Source organism: Prionailurus bengalensis, chromosome B1 (genome assembly GCF_016509475.1).
Source record: "Prionailurus bengalensis isolate Pbe53 chromosome B1, Fcat_Pben_1.1_paternal_pri, whole genome shotgun sequence".
In the NCBI taxonomy this organism is placed as follows: domain Eukaryota; kingdom Metazoa; phylum Chordata; class Mammalia; order Carnivora; family Felidae; genus Prionailurus; species Prionailurus bengalensis.
The window spans coordinates 28,028,439-28,049,513 of NC_057344.1; the positions used below are offsets into that span (position 1 = coordinate 28,028,439).

The following is a 21,075-nucleotide window of genomic DNA, read 5'->3' on the forward strand; positions in this document are numbered from 1 at the left end:
GTTAAACCTTTTTAGAGATTCCATAATTCAGCGGGCTTCCTAAATGCTAGTTAGAAAAACAGTTGTAGACTTGCCTTGCTTATTAATCTTTTTTTTTTTTTTAAGTTCTTCAATAGCGTGAGATAAAACAATAGGAAAACTTAAAAAGAATTATTTGGTCTTCCCCCTGAATTCAGTAAAAATTACTAGAAAGGGGGATGCCTGCCTGGTTCAGTCAGTAGAGCATGCAACTCTTGATCTCTGGGTTGTGAGTTCAAGCCCCACATTGGGTGTAAAGATCACTTAAAAATAAAATCTTGGAAAAAAAAAAAAAAAAGAATTACTAAAAGAGGGGTCATCATGTTGAGGCTATAGGACATTCTATCCAAAAACTTTAAATTGGTTCTGCTGATTATTAATTAACCGTGGTAGTAAATCATGGTGGTGTTTTTGTTGTTTTTACTAATAAACGTAATATAATTTCATTTAGATGATTTAGGGGGTGGGAAGGAAATACTTATAATTCTATGGCCCACCCTTAAACATCACTGCTTGAACTCCTTATATCATTTTGGTAGCTAGTTCTCAGTATACAGTCCAACCGTTAATGAAGGTAAATGAAGATCTCTTTCAGATACTTGAATCTTAAAGCTTCATAATCCGCCCTGTAGACCTGCTGTTTTATCACAAGAGGGCACCAGGAAACAGGATAGTTTTGCCCCTAGTGATTAGCAAATAGGTTCCCTTGAAGAATTTTGTTTTTTAATGTTTATTTAGTTTTGAGAGAGGCAGATCAAGCAGGGGAGGGACAGAGAATGGGGGAGGCGGGGCGGCGCAGAGGATCCAAAGCAGGCTCCAAGCCGAAAGCAGAGGAGAGGGCCTGATGCAGGGCTCTCGAACTCATGAACCGCAAGATGACCCAAGCTGAAGTCTGACACTTAACTGACTCAACCACCCACACGCCCTGAGAATTTTATTATCCTTAGTAATCTGACCCATATTTTTTTTATTTAAAAAATTTTTTTACATTTATTTTTGAGAGAGACAGAGCACAAGCAGGGTAGGGGCAGAGAGAGAGGGAGACACAGAATCGGAAGCAGGCTCCGGGCTCTGAGCTGTTCTGAGCTGTCAGCACAGAGCCTAACACAGGACTCGAACCCCCAAACCATGAGATTATGACCTGAGCTGAAGTTGGACACTCAACCGACTGAGCCACCCAGGCGCCCCATAATCTGACCCACTATTAAAGCTACCAATATTTTCTTCCTTTTTCCTTCCTGCCTTCCTGCCTTCCTTCCTTCCTTCCTCTTCTTTCTTTCTTTCCTTCTTTCTTCCCTACCTCCTTTCTTTTTCTTTTATTTTCGTTGTCAAATGATCCTTTATTGAAATATTTTCCTTATTAGTAGTTCTTAACTAGCTGGGCATTCCATTGTACCACTATTGATGTCATCTGTGATGTCATGAGGGTGGTGGCCATCAACATTGCATCCCACAGACTGGGAAGTCTCCAGGATCTCTTTAATGGTTCCAGAGAATTCTCAGGCTAAAGATCCGTGCCACATTTATCAGGCAATATTGACAATCTCATCAAAAGTGAGATTTCTGGGGTGCCGAATGGCTCAGGTGGTTGAGCCTCTGACTCGTGATTTTGGGTGAGGTCACAATCCCAGGGTCATGGGATTGAGCCCCGAGTCAGGCTCTGTGCTGAGCGTGGAGCCTGTTGATGATTTTTTCTCTTTCTCCCTCTCCCTCTGCCTCTGCCTCTGCCTGTGCCTGTGTGTGTGCACACACTGTCTCTCAAAATAAAACAAAATTAAAAAAAATTTTAAAGTGATATTTCTACTGTGCTTACTGTTCTTGTGCTTCTTTCTGTCTGTTGGTGGTTCCTTGAGGACTCTGGTAATCCGGGTGGAGGCAGAAGGTACCACTTCAATCTGGGCCTGTCTGTTCTGAATGGTCCGCTTCGCTGTAATCCTCAGACTCTTCCAATCACCAGTTGCCTTGGTGATGTTATCACCAACTTTTTTTGTAGACAAACGCAGGGGGCCAATCTTCGGGGCCAGGACAGATGTGGTGCCAACCTCCTCACCAGTGCACCTCAGGTGTGCGACTTTGATCTCGCCGGGGTCAAATTTAGGCGCCATGTTGGAGGCGGCTGGTGTCAGGTGAACCTGGATTTGGGACGACCGAAGACAGTCGCACCTTGGCCTCTTCTGAGCCGAAAGCCGAAAGCTTGACTTCCATATTTTCTTTTTTTTTTTTTTTTTAATTTTTGTCTTTTTTTAATGTTTTATTTATTTTTGAGACAGAGAAAGACAGAGCATGAATGGGGGAGGGGCAGAGAGAGAGATGGAGAGACCCAGAATCTGAAGCAGGCTCCAGGCTCTAGGCTGTCAGCACAGAGCCCGACGTGGGGCTTGAACTCACAGACCGCGAGATCATGACCTGAGCCGAAGTCGGCCGCTTAACCGACTGAGCCACCCAGGCGCCCCTTCAATATTTTCTTAAACATAAACTAGGAACAGTTCCTTTCCTGCCTTCTTCAAAGAGATGTATTTTAATATTTCTGAGCATTCACCATGTTGGACCCGGTGACACCAAACACATCCAATGGGAGACCCCGGCATTATGCCCTGCTGCAGAGAAGCATTACTGGCCCTCCTGGCGGCTTAGCAAAGAAGGGTTTGGTCAAATCGTATTCGTTAGCATTCCCCTCAGAAGAGTTTCACAGCTTCATATAAATTTGAATGCTAAGTTTCTGAATTGAGATTTTCTGTCTCTAAAACCAGCTCAGCTTTCCTGTGGTTCATACCTTTGAACCAGTCCCTGTTCTGTGTGAAAAATATTCCTGATGCTGAAGACCCACACAATTTTTACAACTAGTAAGTAGGCTAGTCTCTGACGGGCTAGTCACTTCTTCCTGACATGTATGCTCTCCAAAAGTCAGTCATTTGTTCCCAAACTTGTTTATGCAAGTTGTACTTGGTAATCATATAATTTAATTTAATATTACCCAAATGAAACAAATAGGAGCATGAAGAGAGTTGTGATGTCCATGAAAATAAGTTGAATACTTAGAAAGTCCTGGTAAAGACCTACCGGATACCCAGAAGTAGCTCTAAAGGATTGTCTGTCTCAAGAAAAAATGCTGTGGGATTAGGTATGGGCAAACAAATGTGTAAGTTCGGGTGGAGGAAAGGTCAAAATCCAGCAGAATTCTGCCCTCAGTTTTCTCTACAAGTGTCTTGAGTCCTCAGTCCAATGAAACTAAAATTGATAGTGCTGCTTGCTCACATTAATGTATGTCTTTTGTACAGCCCTGGTCCATAGACTCCAATCAGAAAAGGCCTTTTAGCCCGATATCAGAGGAATGGTGGATGAATGGAATTGTATGTTTTTAATTAAAAATAACATTTTAAGGGGCGCCTGGGTGGCTCAGTCGGTTGAGCGTCCGACTTCGGCTCAGGTCATGATCTCGCGGTCCGTGAGTTCGAGCCCCGCGTCGGGCTCTGGGCTGACGGCTCAGAGCCTGGAGCCTGCTTCAGATTCTGTGTCTCCCTCTCTCTGACCCTTCCCCATTCGTGCTCTCTCTGTCTCAAAAATAAATAAACGTTAAAATAAATAACATTTTTATGTTTATTATAATTTTGTGATTCTCCACTCGGATCAGCAGATCCTGACGACCTAGGGAAGAGAGCTTCTTCCGTAGACTTGTAGGAGCTGGCCAACCACACGTAGGTTGCGGAACGATTGACCTCAATGCGTGTTAGTGACTTACGTATACTGTTGAATGAATAACCTCTTTTTTTTTTTAATGTTTATTTATTTTTGAGAGAGCATGAGTCGGGGAGGGGCAGGAGTGCAAGGGGACAGAGGATCCAAAGTGGGCTCTGCACTGACAGTAGAGAGCCTGATTCTCACGAACCGTGAGATCAAGACTTGAGCCTAAGTTGGGCATATAACCCACTGAGTCACCCAGGCACCCCATGAATAACCTAACACACAGAACCCTTTATCTCTGGGTTAAGTGCACTTGATTTTTAATACAGCAGATTTTTAGAACTTAATTACCTATAATATATCTAGACCTATTAGCTGAAAGAATGGTTTCAGGTCCTTCAACTTATCCTGTAACTGCCTAAAATACATTTTTTTTTTTTACTTAAGGCTCGCTGGCACAATTGTAGATGTGTCATATATATTGCTTAAATGCGTAGAGCCTCCAAAAGAGAAGTCTTTGACTTTGTGTTTACCCCTGTAGTTAGTGAACTTCTGCCATTGTGCTCAGTATATTTTATAATTAGAAAAAGAATGACCCACACTTGGTCCCGTATGATAATCTTTACATTTGAACTTTATTATAATGCAGTAAAAAAAATTGGAAAGCTTTTTACCGGTTGCAGATAAATTGTTAAATTTGTGCCAGATGACAGAAAATCAAATGCATTTGAGTTTTTATTTTAAAAAAAAAAATTTTTTTTTTCAACGTTTATTTTATTTTTGGGACAGAGAGAGAGGATGAATGGGGGAGGGGCAGAGAGAGAGGGAGACACAGAATCGGAAACAGGCTCCAGGCTCTGAGCCATCAGCCCAGAGCCTGACGTGGGGCTCGAACTCACGGACTGCGAGATCGTGACCTGGCTGAAGTCGGACGCTTAACTGACTGCGCCACCCAGGCGCCCCTGAGTTTTGAATACTGAAATATGAAAGGGGAAAACTTGTACTGTAAATGGTACTCTGCTAAAGTTGACTTCCTCTTTCTACAATGTGTTAGGGCCCCTCCCTATATTTCAACCCTTGCCCAAAAGAAAAGCCATGTTATTAGATCAAGGGCAAGCATCCATCCCCCTCTTCTTCCTCCTCAGCAGAGCCTCAAATTTTACTCAGCTGTCCATCCAGTCCACAGGTGAACCTTAATCAGTCCATGCCAATGAGTGTTGGGCCTTTCCCTGGTCCACAATGTGCCTGTAACTTAAATTTGCCTAATACAAGCTGAAGGACGAACTAACTTGTCATTGAGGGAGGTTTTCCTTCTACCACTGAATGTGAATAAGGGGACATACTGCCTATTTGCTGCTGGCAGCCACCTTACCACCACGAGGAGAGGTAGCAGAATGACAATATAGAAAAAATGGAGGTGCTTTAAGATGTGGCTGAGCTTAATCTTAGAGCCTGCTTCACTCTGGACTTGTTAGGTGAGATAATACATTTTCCCATTATCTCAGCAAGTGTGAGCTGGGTTTTCTGTTACAGAAATTTTATATCCTAATACAAAATACCAAATATTTTCAAGAAATTTTGCCCCAATTTTTTTTAAGTTTATTTATTGATTTTTGAGAGAGGGGGTGGGGGTGTTCTAGTGGGATAAGGACAGAGAGGAGGGGAGAGCCTCAAGCAGGCTTGGCATTGTCAGCTCAGAACCCGACTCGGGCCTCAAACTCACGAATTGTGAGATTGTGACCTGAGCCGAAGCCAAGAGTCAGATGCTTAACTGACTGATGGACCCATGCACCCCTACCTCAATTTTTTTTTTAATGTTTACTTATTTTTGAGGGACAGAGACAGAGCATGAGCGGGGGAGGGGCAGAGAGAGAGGGAGACACAGAATTCGAAGCAGGCTCCAGGCTCCGAGCTGTCAGCACAGAGCCCGATGAGGGGCTCAAACTCCCAGACTGTGAGATCATGACTTGAGCTGAAGTCGGTCACTCAACCGACTGAGCCACCCAGGCGCCCCACCCCTGCCTCAATTTTTAAGTGGCCTGCTTTGCTGATGTAGTCAGTATGTGCCTGGTCTAACTATTGTGCAGTCCAGCACTGCCAGGTGCTACAGGGATGGCAAATTGAAGAGGGGCAAGTGTGCATATGCAAGGAGACCAGATAAGAAGTTTTGTGGTGGCTTTGGGATGGACTGTTAAAGATAGGGACAAGTGGAACACTTAGACATTTAGGAGGTAAAATTGATAAGATTTCAGCGATTGACTAAATATTGGGGGAAGGGAGAGACAAGGTGGCAAGCATGACCTAGGGTTTCTATTTTGTGTAAGTAGATAGGTGGTGGTCTACTCACTGAGCTCGAGAGAGCACAGGAAGAAGACAGGTTGATATTAACAAGAATTTGATGTTGGAAACATTGATTTTGAGATGCCTTTGAGATATCCAATGTAGATTTTTCTATAGCAGCTCGAGACATAATTTATCCTTTTAAAATCTACAGTTTTGAGGATTTTAATACATTCATAGAGCTATACAATCATCATTACTAATTTCTTTTTTTAACATTTTCACTCCAAAACCCCATACCCATGAGCAGTTTTCTCATTCCTTCTTCCTCCAAACCCTGGCAACCGCTGATCTACTTTCAGTGTCTGGATTTGCCTGTTCTGGATAAGCAACTCATCACATAAAATGTGATGATAAAGTTAATGGCTGGGTTTCTCATCAGAAATCATGGAGGCTAGCTTTTTCTTCTCGGGATGGCGTCCATAGGCACTCAGAATGGCCTAGTGTTTGACATACCATCGTTGGCTGTCCTACGATACAGCCTCTAACAAAACCAGGCTGTCCTGAACCCCTAGTAATAGAATCGTTTACCTTTATACCAAGAAGATTGGGAAAGCATCCAATTCCGCTTGTGGGGTGTGCCCAGGCCGACTTTGAGGAATTCATGCTATGAGACCTAGAGGAGTTCTGAGGTTGTCTAAAACGAAAAAACATATCATCAGGGCCTATGGTGGTTCTGTGTGAGCTAAGTGTGTTTGTGATAGGACCAATTGTGCTTTCCTTGTTGATGAGCAGAAAATTGTTTTGAAAGTGTTGAAGGCACAAGCACAGCGTCAGAAAGCTAACTAAAAAAGTGAAGTTTTTTTGAGTAATAAAAAATTTTTTTAAATCACAGAGGCTAGAAGGCAGTAGGTGACGTATGTATGTATGTATGTATGTATTTTTTGATTTTTTGATTTTATGATTTTATCTTAATCTCCACACCCAGTGTGGGGCTTGAACTCACAACCCCGAGATCAAGAGTTGCACGCTTCTCCAACTGGGCCAGCCAGGTGCCCTTAGGGTGATATACTTAAAGTCCTGAAAAAAAAATTGTCAACCAATTGAAAAGAGGTACTTACAAACAGGTATTTGCACACCAACAATGTTCACCAACGTTCATAGCATTATTCACCAAAGGTAGAAACAACCCAAGTATTCATTTATAGAAGAATGGATAAAAAATGTGTAGTGTGTCCATACAGTGGAATATTATTTGGTCATAAAAAAGGAATGAAGTATGGATCCATCCTACAACATGGATGAACCTTGAAACATGCTGAGTAAAAGAAGCCAGACCCAAAAGGCCACACACACAGTGTGATTCCATTCATATGATCTGTCAAGAATAGGCAAACCTACAGAAACAAAAAGTAGAGTGGTAGTTGATGGGTGATGAAGAGAAGGGCAATTGGGGACTACAGGTTTCCTTTTAGGTTAAAGTAGAAATATTCTAGAATTAAACAGGGATGGTGGATGCATAGCATTGCGAATATACTAAAAATCACTGAATTGTATACTCTCAAATGTTTAAGGTGGTGAATTATGTTACATGAAATTTACCTAAATAGAAGAATTTTCTGTTTCAGAAATGGGAAAGGATGATGAGACTATTTCCCCATATCTGATATTAAAGGACAAAACTGGATTTATGGCAGTCTCTAGTAAGGGAGAACTGCTTGTCAGGCATGGTCTCCAAGAGCAGAACAGACTGCTGATCTCCTGTAGGGTGTTTGAGAAGTGTGGAATTCATGGATTGATGGCCTTTCAGAAGTGTGAATGGGTTGACATCATCTGTGGGAGTGTGGTTGCTCAGGTGAGACATACTGATTTGCAGGTGCTCAGGTGCACTTTTACCACAGCGGGTCCATTCTTATTTATTGACTGATTTTCAAAAGCAAGAGTGAACACTGGTTGGTTTGCAAAAGTATGTTCAGTTCAGCTAATTGTCACAGATAGATTGAAGAGACTTAACAACCAGTTATGGTGGCTTCTTGTTACCATGGCTACAGAACAATCCATCTTTCCCTAACTTGGTAGGAGCCTTCTTTTTCTCATACCAACCTCTTCCATGTCTGTAACCTCTTCCATTCTCTCCCTCAGGGTCTGATCAATGAGAGGGAAAGGGCAGGAATCTCCTTCAATACAGGCTCTGTGCTTCTTTACTCATATATCTATTCAACAAATTGTGTCATGGCATACAGAGGAGGAGAATAATACAATCCCTGTCCCAGAGTCTGGGGGTGGAACTCAGCTACACTCGTTCTGTCTAGAAGAGGGAGGGAGGTTCCCAGAGGAGAAAAGCCTTGAACAGACCTGACCCTGACTCAATCCTGGCACTTACTCTATCCGTGTAAGTATGCAGGACAAATCAGGAGAAAAGGCTTTCAAGAGAAGCAAGTTAACAGTATATCATGATTAAGTTTTTATGTCAATTCATCTAGATAAGAAATTAATATTTATTAGTTACTTGCCTTGTGTTAGGCTTTGCTAAGTGCTTTAAATGGGTTTTACTAAAACCTCACAAAAACCTTATGATTAGGTACCACTCTTGACATCATTTGCCAATGAGGAAATTTACTCTCAAAGGTCTAAATAATTTGCCCAAGGTTATGTGGTAAGCAGCAGAGGCTGGATTCAAATACAGACCATCTGACTTAATAGCTACTTGGAACCTTTGATAAATTACAAGTTTAACATAGGGAAGAAAAGCGTAGCCTACAGAAGAGGGCATTCAATTTCAATGTGAAGTATATCTAATCCACCTTAATAAGACAATTTATGTTTCAGGCATCGATCAGGATTTGCATTCAAAAGTATTTTAAATATTATCAAAAAGTATTTTGATAGGGTGGCTTAGTCAGCTGAGTGTCTGACTTTTGATTTCGGCTCAGGTCATGATCTCATGGTTTGTGAGATTGAGCCCTGTATCAGGCTCTGCGCTGACAGCATGGAGCCTGCTTGGGATTCTCTCTCTCTCTCTCTCTCTCTCTCTCTCTCCCCCCACCCCCCCGACCCCCTCAAAAATAAATAAACTTTTTAAAAAAAAGGTTTTTGGTACAATATATATCCCATAATTTAACAGATAATAACTGTTGAATTCAACAGTTATTCAACAGAATTGAATAATTCTGATTGAGCCATCAAGTTAAAGGAACTGAAGGAAATTTACAGAGAAAACTGGTTTTATCCTTCAGAAAGAAGCTTATAAGGGTGACACAATGAGGATGATAGGTGTATACGTACATTTATTAAGGGTCAAATCAGAACACTAATCAGGGAGCCTGGGTGACTCAGTTGGTTAAGTGTACGACTTCAGCTCGGGTCGTGATCTTGCTGTTTATGAGTTCGAGCCCCATGTCTGGCTCCGTGCTGACAGCTCAGAGCCTGGAGCCTGCTTCAGATTCTGTTTCTCCCTCTTTCTCTTCTCCTCCCCTGCTTGCACTCTGTCTATCTCTCAAAAATAAAGATTAAAAAAAATTTTTTTTAATAAAAACACAAATTACCTAAGTACTTACCCTGTGGTACATGGCTTATATGCAAAAAGTGGGTTTTTTTCCCTAAAAAAAGTGTCTGTAACTTCCATCAACTTCTTAAAGAATTCTGTTACCACCCCCCACAAAAAGCTAAGAATGACTGCTCTGAAATTTTCAGCAGGGGAAAATGACTAATACATCCCTAATTTTGCTTCCATTGACATTTCTTTCTCAATGTTAATTACTGGTTACATTACACAGTTTGCTTTGGTTACCATATTTTCTAGTCAGGGCTTTTTGGGTCACAAGGTAAAGACATTACTTAAAACTAATTTAAGCAAAAAGGCCTTCATGGAAGGTTCTCGATAGTTAATGGAATCCAAGGGCATCAAGCAGAACTGGGACCCACAGAGGACTGGACCAGGAAGCTGGCAGTCAGCTTAGCTTCCCTTACTCAAGTTCTCTCTCACATTGTCCCCTCTGTTGGCTTCTCAGCAGACCAGCGATCACTGCTTATACGTGCATGTGACCCGCCACAGTTGCCCTCACTCCCTGGTTTGCTCGTGCTCTGTTCACTGGCCTGCGGAAATAACGACACAGCATCTCACAGTGCCCCGTTCAGAACTCTCAGGACGGAGTCTCTGCTGGACCCACTGCTGGTCTCGTCAGCCACAGGCAGGAAGGCAAGTGTGAGTGCGGCTGCTGGGTGTGACCATGGGCAACTCCCAGAAAGGGGAGCAGAGGCTGAGAGGCACCCCATCTGTGTCTCCTAGTCCACTCCATTGAAAGTGAATTTGCTTGTCTGTATGCCTGAATTTCAGGAAGTTTTCATTTGTAATAGTCTCTATAATCTTAAAATATTCTCTTTTCCTATGGAGAGCATTAAGAGAGAAGACTTTACATAAAACCATGATCTTACTTTTAGATTGAACTCTCCATCATGTTGATTTAGGTCTTTTATCTGTATTGCAAACTTGTGGAATTTGTGTCACTTTCTCATGTTACAGTTTCAGATCCTGGTCCCGATCATCATCCACCCACCCATACACACATTAGCTGAAAAGATAGATGCCTTCCTCAATATTTAGCTTAAAAGTCGTCATGGTTGGTATATTGGTTAATATCAGTCATCTGAAGAGGTGAATCCCAACCTGTAGTGTCCCATATGTATTTTATTTCACAAACCCTCTCCCTTCTCCAGGAGTGCTATGAGATCTGCCATTTTTTGAAAAATGAATTTAGGGGTGCCTGAGTGGTTCAGTCAGTTAAGCATGGGACTCCAGCTCAGGTCATAATCCCACGGTTCGTGAGTTTAAGCCCCACGTCAGCCTCTGCGTTGACAGCTTGGAGCCAGGAGCCTGCTTTGGATTCTGTCTCCCTCTCTCTCTACCCCTCCTCCCCCTCAAAAATAAATACACATTAGAAAAAGAAAAATGGGGCTGCCTGAGTGGCTTGGTCAGTTAAGCATCCAACTTTGGCTCAGCTCATGATCTCATGGTTCGTGAGTTTGCTCCCCACACCGGGCTCTGCTCTGACTGCGCAGAGACTGCTTGGGATGCTGCCTCCCTCTCTCTCTGCCCCGCCCCTGCCCACGCTCTGTTGCCCTCTCTCTCAAGAATGCATAAACATTGAAAAAGAATTTTTTTTTAATAATGGGACCCCAGCCCCAGAGGAGGCTGCCACCTGATTTAACACCACCAACTGATAGCAGTGAGCTGCCACCTGGAGGTGACTTATGCTGCCCTTGAGTTCATTCTCCCTCTCAGGTTTCTGACAGCTCCCTCGGAGTCAGCTTGCCAAGGGTCGGAGTCCTTGTCAATGAGCAACTGTCCTCTCTGGAAATCTAAATTCTTTTTGAACAGTTTACATTTCATTCGGGTCACTGTGCAAAAGTATATTGGATTAATTATGGAGGGCCACTCAGGTAGAAATGAAACAGCTTAGAGAAATGATCACATATGTACTGTACTATATATACAGGCATATAAACTGTTCCTAAAGTACAAGTGTAAAAATTATGCATCTATGAATACAAATTATCTATACTGAAAAGGAGAGTAAGTCAGACTTCATTCTAGAAGACAGCCCAGCCCCACATGTCCTTTCCGATCCACCTTCCAGGGAGGTGTGGAAATGACAAAGCCTCCCTCAGGAAGGCCTACCAGACAATACTTAGTAATAGAAGAAAGGCCTTTGCCCCTACAGGGCCCAAAGCAAGGCTTTCCAATTTTGTTTGCATAAAATACCACTGCTTACAAAGTAAACATTAGCAGAATAATTTAACAAGAATGGCTGTTGTCTTCCTGCCAGGTAATCCATTGATTATTTAGGATTTAAGACAAACTAAAGCCTTCGCAATTAATTACTCTTTAGAAACTAATTCCAAAACTGTATGCAGAATGCTGCCTCTTTCCAAAAGAAACTTGAAGATAAAGAATGTGTATGTATACAGGTTAACAAAATAGAAATGAACATAGCAAGCCGGGACATGAGGAGAAGCAGATGTGCTGACCCTGAGGAACCACTGACTACCGTGATTGATCATTGGATTTGACTTTGAGAGCAGGTATACAAATCAGAAAATGGAAAACCTGAAAGCAATGGAAGGGCTAATGAATGGTGGTTAATGTTATAATTCATAGTTTCACATTTCTCAAATACCCATGTTTTTCACCACCTGAATTTGCAGCTGCATCGATATTTAAGGCTTTCATATTGTAACAAGACGCCACTGGATCAGAATCTTCTAGTACATTCCAGCACGAGCTCTACTGGACTGTGTGTCAGCTTGCTCTTCCAACTCAGAATCATTTGAGTCTTGTGTTTTAGGAAATAGAAAAGGAGGATTAAACTAGCGATGAGCTTTTGCCATATGTTTAGCTCCTTCATCTCTGACTAGAAAATTTGAGGTAATAAGGTCCCCAACATTTTGGCCTGAAAAACATCTCTATTATTCTTGGGAGTCATGACAAATAAAAAAAAGAATAAGTTACATTGTTCTCATTACATAGAATAGACACTTTCAACTGGAAGATTCTCAAGATGTACTTCTGGCGCAGGTCAGAGAGACTGGAGAATCTAACCAGACAGGATTCTCCTCTTACCCTTTTCTGGATCTGAGATCCCTGCCCTGTAGAGCCCAACGCCCAGTACAGTCCCCAAGAGCCTCCCAGAAATGGCGCCTGCGCGGAGGGCTGGGTGAGAGTCCCGCGTATACAGCAGTGGTAGGCACCAGAGGACAGCTGCAGACCTTAGGTGCTAGTAAATAAATAGATGAGAACAAAAAACATCCAGAACAGTAATGACCCTAATGGTTCAAGTTCAGGCCAGAAAAAAAAAATTTTTTTTTTTTTAATTTTTTTTTTTCAACGTTTATTTATTTTTTGGGACAGAGAGAAACAGAGCATGAACGGGTAGGGGCAGAGAGAGAGGGAGACACAGAATCAGAAACAGGCTCCAGGCTCTGAGCCATCAGCCCAGAGCCTGACGCGGGGCTCGAACTCACGGACCGCGAGATCGTGACCTGGCTGAAGTTGGACGCTTAACCGACTGCGCCACCCAGGCGCCCCCAAAAATTTTTTTTAAGGCGAATAACTTGTCAAAATAAAATTGTCAAAATGAGACTTCACAGATTTCACCTATACACAGTCTCCTCCTTTGATCACGCGTGTGGCATGTTCCTCAATCTCTATGATCATCCAATTCTCATCAGAAACTATATCAACTATTTAGCAACTCTGCCTTAATGAGAATGAGAAGATGTGGGGTGAGGAGAGTGACAGCAGACAGAATACATTCTATTTTCTGAATTAAGACGAGAGGCAAGGAAGAAATGTGGACATGATCAATTTCTATCAGTAATCAAGTAAAAAACACGAAATTTCAGAAAAGAGAAATTATAGGTTAAATGCCACTTTACTTTTCCTTGAAAAATCTGCATTTGGTCCCAATCCACCAAAACGAATGTAATCTTGGATTTATCTCCGGCCAGGTACTACCCTATCTTGCTTCGTTCATGGTTAAAACCTTCTAAAATCTACCTCCTGTCCGTTGGAATTTTTATTTAACCAAAGAAATCAGCATAATAACATATGTATATATTAATACTAATGTATGTATTGTTGCAGTGTGATTATGAGAACGGTTTGACTTGTAGAACATTTACATCATCATTATGTTCTTCAACTCTGTTCCATCACATTCCTCTTCAGAGGTGGGGCACCTGGGTGGCTCAGTCAGTTAAGCATCTGACTCTTGATTTTGGCTTAGGTCATGACCTCAGAGTTCATGAGTTCACGTCCCACTTTGGGCTCTGCACTGACAGTGTGGAGCCTGCTTGGGATTCTCTCTTTCCCTCCCCTGCTCATGTTCTCTGTTTTTCTCTCTCTCTCTCTCTCTCTCTCTCTCTCTCTCTCTGTCTCTCTCTCTCAAGTAAATAAATAAACTTTAAAAAATTATTTAAAAAATCTGTTTGCACATAGAATTCTAACAGATGTGATTCGCTCATGATGGCACACAAGTGCAGAAAACCCTTCGTGACGCTGTGACATATTGTTGATTAATTCCTTTAGTTAAGGAAAATTTCCAGCTGACACATGGTAGCCATTGGAAGTGCTTAACCACGAAGATAGGGGCTGTCCCTCCAGGACGAGAGCACGCGTGCAGTTCTTCCAATAGCGAAGGCCTGCTTTCTCCCCTGAACTGCTGAGCGTTGGGACCTTCATCAATCAGCACAACACCCAATCTCTCAGCCAACAAGCAGCAGATTCTTAAGAAGCTTTTTTCTTATTTTTCTCCTGGAATGCTGCTACCGCGAGATCAAAGCCACACTCAGAAATATCTTTGCATAGTATCTACACTGATTGTTTTTCTCGGTGCAAAACGAGAGAGTGCGTTGGCCCAGTGGTTCAAAAGCTCTTATCACAGAGATGAGTGAAGGGAAGTTATAAGCCCCTTCTTTCTTGACCTATGATCCCAGGGGCCTGAGCTCTAAAAGGTCAAGGTGGCAGCCTCCCTGAGAGCCATAAGCTATGGGCCAAGAGCAAACTTAGCTGGGTCTGGACTGAGAGAAGTTAGTACACAGAGGCACAACGGTCCAGATGTAAGCGCCTGACTTGCAATAGAGGCCCACACACTATTTTTGCCGATTCCCCTTGTTCCCACTGTGCCTGCTTCCCCCCCTCACACGTTCCACTTGCCCTTAGCCAGCCTGGTCCATCACATGGCAGATTCCCAGCCTCTGCCCTCTCCTTGTTCTCTTCATGCCTCAGTTTCCACTGCCACCGACCTCAGCTGCCCCCTGAATGCCAGTGCTCCTTGAGTGTCTGTCCTGGGCCCTCCTTGGGTGATTTCACCTGCTCCCCCAGCTTCAACTGCCTCCGGTATGCTAATTCCGTGCAGCCTGGATTCCCAGCGCATCTAGCTCCCCCTATCCAGGCCCCAGATGCTTTCTAGAGAGCCCCCCTTCCATGCCCTTCTAGCATTGCATTTGTCATGTGCTTTCATCTGATGGGGTCTCCCAGAAATGTTTCACGTGGGAGTCCGGAGTGAGTCCCACTTTACACAGCAGATAGTGGTTGGCACCAATGGCACAATTGCAGACCTTACACAAACTGGCAGATTCTATCTGGGCACAAAGAACAAACCTCTGTTCGTACGTCCTCCCTCAGCTCTTCATTTTGCCTTCTGCCGCGTCGTTAGGCGATTCCATTCTTAGATTCGCATGAGATGATACCAGAAGGCAGTTTATATAAAAACGTTAGCTCTCCTCATGTATCCTAGCATAGTGCGTGGTAAGCACCTATTTTCCCAAACCAGCAAGCCTTCTATCAGACCTGACTCCTTCCTGTACCATCAGCTCTACCTCGGAAAGCTCAGCTCAGCTCGGCTCTACCTCTGAAATCTCTCTTGACATCTCCCTCTCTCTCTATTCCTCTGCCTAAAGCGGCCTTCATCATCTTTATCTTCTAACCATCTCCAGATTGATTGTCACCGTTTCCTCTCTCGTTCATTGAGTTGACTTCCTAAGACATGAACGGCATCAGGCCTGCGCACATTTGGTGGCTTCTGGGTGCTTGTAAGCACAGCTCAGTTCTGGTGCCTGGTGCCCTCAGGCCACCTTATCAGCTGCCTCTCCTGATCGTTCCCCAAGGACCCCGTCCTTGAGACACCCCTAACTTCTGGTCCCAGAGCCACCTCCTCCCGTGCCCCATGCCACTACTGGCCACACTGTCTCCTTAGCTGTCTCTTCAGCTCTGAGTGTCCTTGCGTTTGCCAGTCAAACATCCACTTAATCAAAAACCCAGCTGGGAGCACTTGGGTGTCTCGGTTAAGCATCCAACTTCGGTTCAGGTCATGATTGCAAGGTTCGTGGGTTCGAGTCCTGTGTCAGGTTCTGTGCTGACAGCTCAGAGCCTGGAGCCTGCTTCAGATTCTTTGTCTCCCTCTGCCCGGCCTGCCCCTGCTCACACTCAGTCTCTCTGTCTCTCTAAACATCAACAACAACAACAACAACAACAACAAAACCCAGTTCAGACATAAGCACCCCCGACTCCCTTGGACACACTCAGCCGTTCTCCCCTGTGCTCCCCTGGGCCTGTGGACCACCCCCAGGAGGACAGGCCTGGGCTGTTATCTTACACATCCACATACAGGCCCCACTTCCTCGTGTGATGCATTGGGAGGTCAGGTGCTCAAAACTGCCTGTTGGTTTTGATTTCACCAGAATAAGAAAGCTGAAAAGTCCCAGATCCACTTCCTAACAGCCTCATTACATTTTAATTGCTCCTCTCCCCACCACAGATTATGTTTAAATGAGAGTCTACTCTGACATATTTATTGAAATGACTTCTAGAAGCAAAGAATAAGCCCTTATAAGGAAACTCTTCCAGTGGAAGCCTGTTCCTGAGGTAACAGGAATCCCCCATCGAGTGGGCACACTGTCTTCACCTGGACAACCTGGAGTCCAGCAGGAGAAGGGTGGGTGGGAGAGAGGGGAGGAAAATGTGTTTCCATTAAAAGGAAAAAGAAGTGGTGTTGTGGGGCACCTGGCTGGCTTAGTCAGTGGAGCGTGTGACTCTTGATCTTGGGGATGTGAGTTCGAGCCCCACATTGGGTGTAGAGATTACTTAAAAATAAAATCTTAAAAAAATTTTTTTAACGTTTATTTTTGAGAGAGAGAGAGTGAGTGGAGGAGGGGCAGAGAGAAGGAGACCCAGAATCCAAAGCAGGCTCCAGGCTCCAAAGTGTCAGCACAGAGCCCGACAAGCGGCTTGAATTCACAAACTGCAAGATCATGACCTGAGCTGAAGTTGAACGCTTAACCGATTGAGCCCCCAGGCACCCCAAAATAAAATCTTTAAAAAAAATAAATGGTGTTGTAAAACCTCCCAGAGTTAGGACCCTCACCGCCTAACAGCATAGCCTAACCCCTCATACGTGTCTAAGCATGTAGGTCAGTCAAACTACAGCGGTAACTGGGCTGAGAGAACTGCAAAGAGTGAGTGAACCTGCGTGGTGTTCAGACAAAGACACTTGACCAGCTTTTACTGACAAATCCGTCCTCCAATCTCAGTGACAAATCCTTCAAGGTCAGAGGCCATGCCCTTTGCAACTTTAACCCCACACCCACGCCCCCCCTTTCCTCACATCCTACCTAGTCCCTGGTGGGCCAAAAATAAAGGTTTGCCAAAGTGAACCTAACAATAGCAGGTGAACCTAACAATAGCAGGCCAGAAGGACTAGAAAGTAGAATGGCTTCTACAGTGACCAAATCTAAAATTTATTCTCCCCTAAATCCCTGGGCAGGGATGAGATTGCAATATTTCATGGCAAGTGATAGTAACAGCATCACCCATCCTCCAAGTCTTATCCTCTTAAAACACACAAAAAATCGTGTATTCCTGGGGCGCCTGGGTGGCTCAGTCACTTAAGCATGCAACTTTGGCTGTCCATCCTGGGTTAACCTTTTGAGTCTCTGTGTCCTCACCTGTCAAGAGGAATACAGCAGGGGCCTCACAGGAAGGGTGTCAAACACTTGGCTCAGTGCTGGGCACATGGGATGTAGTCTATATTAAAAAAAAAAAAAATTAATGTTTATTTATTCTTGAGAGAGACTGAGTGCAAGTGGGGGAGGGGCAGAGTAAGAGGGAGACACAGAATCCGAAGCAGGCTTCAGGCTCTGAGCTGTCAGCACAGAGCCCGATGCAAGGTTCAAACTTGTGAACCATGAGATTATGACCTGAGCCGAAGTCGGATGCTCAACCAACTGAGCCACTCAGGCGCCCCTATTGTTTTTTAAGATTTTATTTTTAAGTAATCACTACACCCAACGTGGGGTTTGAACTTACAACCCTGAAATCAAGAGTTGTATACTCCACCAACTGAGCCCGCCAGGCGCCCCACGGATGTGGTCTATTTTATTGTTTTTATCGTTATGTGAGTCTTCAGTAAATTTGAGATGAGAGCAGAGATTCTACATTAGGGCAGAATACTATTGAAATATTAATGGATCTGGCAGTTTGGCAAGGTACAATGGAGAAATAGGTACCGACAAAAACAAATTAGTAAAGCAGCATGTTAAAACCTAAGACTGACAACACCTAGGCAGGACTTTTTTTTTTTTGGAAAACTGGCAGGTGGGGAGGAGAGGGTCTAGGCTCAGCCCACCATGTGTAACAGGAGAGGGAAACGAACAGGGGGTCAGCTCTCAACCATCATTTAGGTTCTAGGTGGCAGCAGGTTCCCACCTGGAGAGGAGGAAGCAGCCCAGAAATCTAGGCATCCAGTGATCCAGAGTCTGGATGTTAGATGCCCTGTCTAGAATTCTGGCTCCTGAGAAGAGAGATCGAGAACCATTCAGAAGCCTTGTTCTGAGGTGATGGAGCTCTGGGCTTCTGAGGCTCTTCCCCACCCCACCCCATAGGCTACCAAGCACAGCTTCCCACAGGAAGCGGGGGGACTGCTAATTTTTTTTTTTCCATGAGGCTTGATCCTACAACCTTGGGATCATGACCTGAGCTGAGATCAAGAATCAGTCAACAGACTGAACCACCCAGGCACCCGTAAAGCTCTTTTTTTCTTAAGTTTATTTATTTATTTTCAGAGAGAGAGAGAGAAAGCACAAGTAGGGGAGGGGCAGAGAGAGAGAATCCCAAGCTGACTCCACACTGGCATCATGGAGGCTGATACGGGGCTGAAACTCACAAACTGTGAGATCATGACCTGAGCTGAAGTCAGATACTTAACCGACTGAGCCACCCAGGTGACCACCCCTAAACTCTTTAATTACCTATTGCTTGAGCCCTGCTCAGGAACCTGCATTGAGGGATAGAGGTCAGTGAAGTCAGTGGTCCCAGCTATGAGCAGTTGGTGGAGAAAGTCAAGAACACGGGATGGAAACCACACATCCTGAATTCAGTAGGTTGAATTATCAATTGTCGGTGTTGGTCAATGTTTTTCTTCCCATGCGAGTCTTTGTGCAGAGGTACTTAGCATGCAGATAGGCACATACTGTTAACGTGCAGATATTTTATAATAATATCATCTGGCATTTATATGGTAAAAAGGGAGGTGATTGTTATGCCCATTTTCCAGATGAAGCCCTAGCAAGATTATAAATGCTAGCAGGCAGTTAATAAGTGGCATATCTGGGAGTTGAAAAAGGAATCCTCTTCAAAGGATAAGTGTATAAAGAATGTGGCATATATGCAATGGAATATTATTCAGCCGTAAAAAGAAGGAAATCCTGTCATTGGCAACAGCAGGATTGAACCGGGAGGATGTTAGGCTAAGTGAGATAAGCCAGACACAGAAGGATGAATATGTATGCTCTCACTTATATCTGAAATCTGGAAAAGTCAAACTCCTAGAATAGAGGAACAGAATGGTGCTGCCAGTGGCTGGGGGTGGGAAAATAGGGAGATGATGGTCCGGTTTATGAACTTTCAGTTATAAGATGGGAATCTACTGGACAGCACAGTGATAATAGTTAATAATACTGTACCATATGCTTGAAATTTGCTAAGGAAGTAAATCTTCAGTGTTCTCACCCCCCACACACAAAAGGTAACTATGGGAGTGATGGATGTGTTCATTAACTTGATTGTGGTAATCATCTCATAATGCATTCATACAGTATATTAAATCATCATGTTATACTCCTTTAAAAAATCACATTGTACAACCTAAATATATACAATTTGTATTTGTCAATCATACCTCAATGAAACTGGAAAAGAAAAGAGACATAAAAAAAAAAAAAGAAAGAAAAAAGGAATCCTGGGTACCTGGGTGGCTCAGTCGGTTAAGTGTCTGACTCTTGGTTTCGGCTCAGGTCATGATCTCATGGTTTGCGAGTCAGAGCCCCGTGTCGGGCTCCATGCTGACAGCGCAGAGCCTAGTTGGGGTTCTCTCTCTCCCTCTCTCTCTGACCATCACCTCCCCTGCTCGCCCACACACTCTCTCTCTCTCATGTTTAATGAACTGAGCCACCCAGGCACCCCTGCAGCTCTTTTTAAGTCCCAGCCTTCTCTCTGGTGAACTCGATCAGTTAACCCTGAGGCCAGCTCCTTCTCCCCCTACTTCTCCTTCCCCTCTCCTCCCCTCCCTTCCCTGCCTTTCTGTGGTTTGTGTAAACTGTGAGCCACTAAAGGCTCCCTTTCTTTCAGCTACTTTGAGTTGGGTTTCGGTCACTTACACATAAAGAATACTGACTAATGTGTAAATATCTCCATTCAGGGGCAGAAACCAAAAGACACACAGAGACAGAGCCAAGCGATGTGTGGGAAGGCTGCCTCCCCAGCACCCACACTGGCACACAGTCGGTGTTCAAGAGGGACTGAGCGAATAAAATGGCAGAGAGGCAAGCACTGAACCTCTCTTGAGTGGGCAGAGAGGTGCCCCTGCCTGCAGGGCTGCTGTTGGTCCCAGGCTCACTTCTGGGTTCTCTGAGTGAGTCCTAGCCGTGTCTGCCCTTGGGTTGCCATGAGGCCGGGAAGGGCCACCCTAAGATCCCATCTGCCTGTTGCCACACAAATGTTTACAATAAACTTGGCCACCACCCTCCACATCCTTGAGGTGAATCCCAGGCTCTGGATTTCTTGCAGCCCAAAGTGCCTCATGTGCTGTATGTCCTAATGACAGTTGCAAGATACAGATGGTCATCGAGTCTTACAAATGAGATTAGGGCTCAGGGACATCAGGCAACTTGCCTAAGGGCACAGCTAGCAGGTAGCAACATCGTAGCTTTCGTCCAAGTCTTCTCCAAGTGCACGTTGCTGCCTTAATCCCCTCCAGAAATATTTCTCCTTTCCTCTCCTACTGCCCCCTTCTCATCAGGAATAGCCATGGGGCCTTTAAGCATTTTGGGGAGAACTCTTTCTCTGAGAAGGGAGCAGGAATAAAGGCCAGTGAGGCAGGGACACATCAATCTATAACATTCCATGGCTCTCAGGGGATCTGGTACCTGTGCTGTCAGATCCCCTGAGGCACATGGCCCTGGGCCCATGCCCTTTGTTTATCCAGATCCTGCTTCTGAGGCCACCCCCAGCCTGCCCACTGAGGCTCCATTCTTCACCCCAGT

At 44.2% G+C, this 21,075-nt stretch overlaps 1 protein-coding gene and 1 pseudogene across 1 annotated transcript; one reads left to right on the top strand and one right to left on the bottom strand.

Annotated features, from left to right (window-relative positions):
• Positions 1 to 1,342: 1,342 nt before the first annotated feature.
• LOC122467614 (60S ribosomal protein L12-like) lies at positions 1,343 to 2,305 on the bottom strand. The gene is given in 2 exon segments (XM_043554057.1): positions 1,343 to 1,597; positions 1,832 to 2,305. Coding segments are annotated over 2 exon segments (501 nt in total). The 5' UTR covers positions 2,124 to 2,305; the 3' UTR covers positions 1,343 to 1,388.
• Positions 2,306 to 6,474: 4,169 nt separating this feature from the next.
• On the top strand, positions 6,475 to 6,852 carry LOC122467620 (annotated as a pseudogene).
• Positions 6,853 to 21,075: the final 14,223 nt, after the last annotated feature.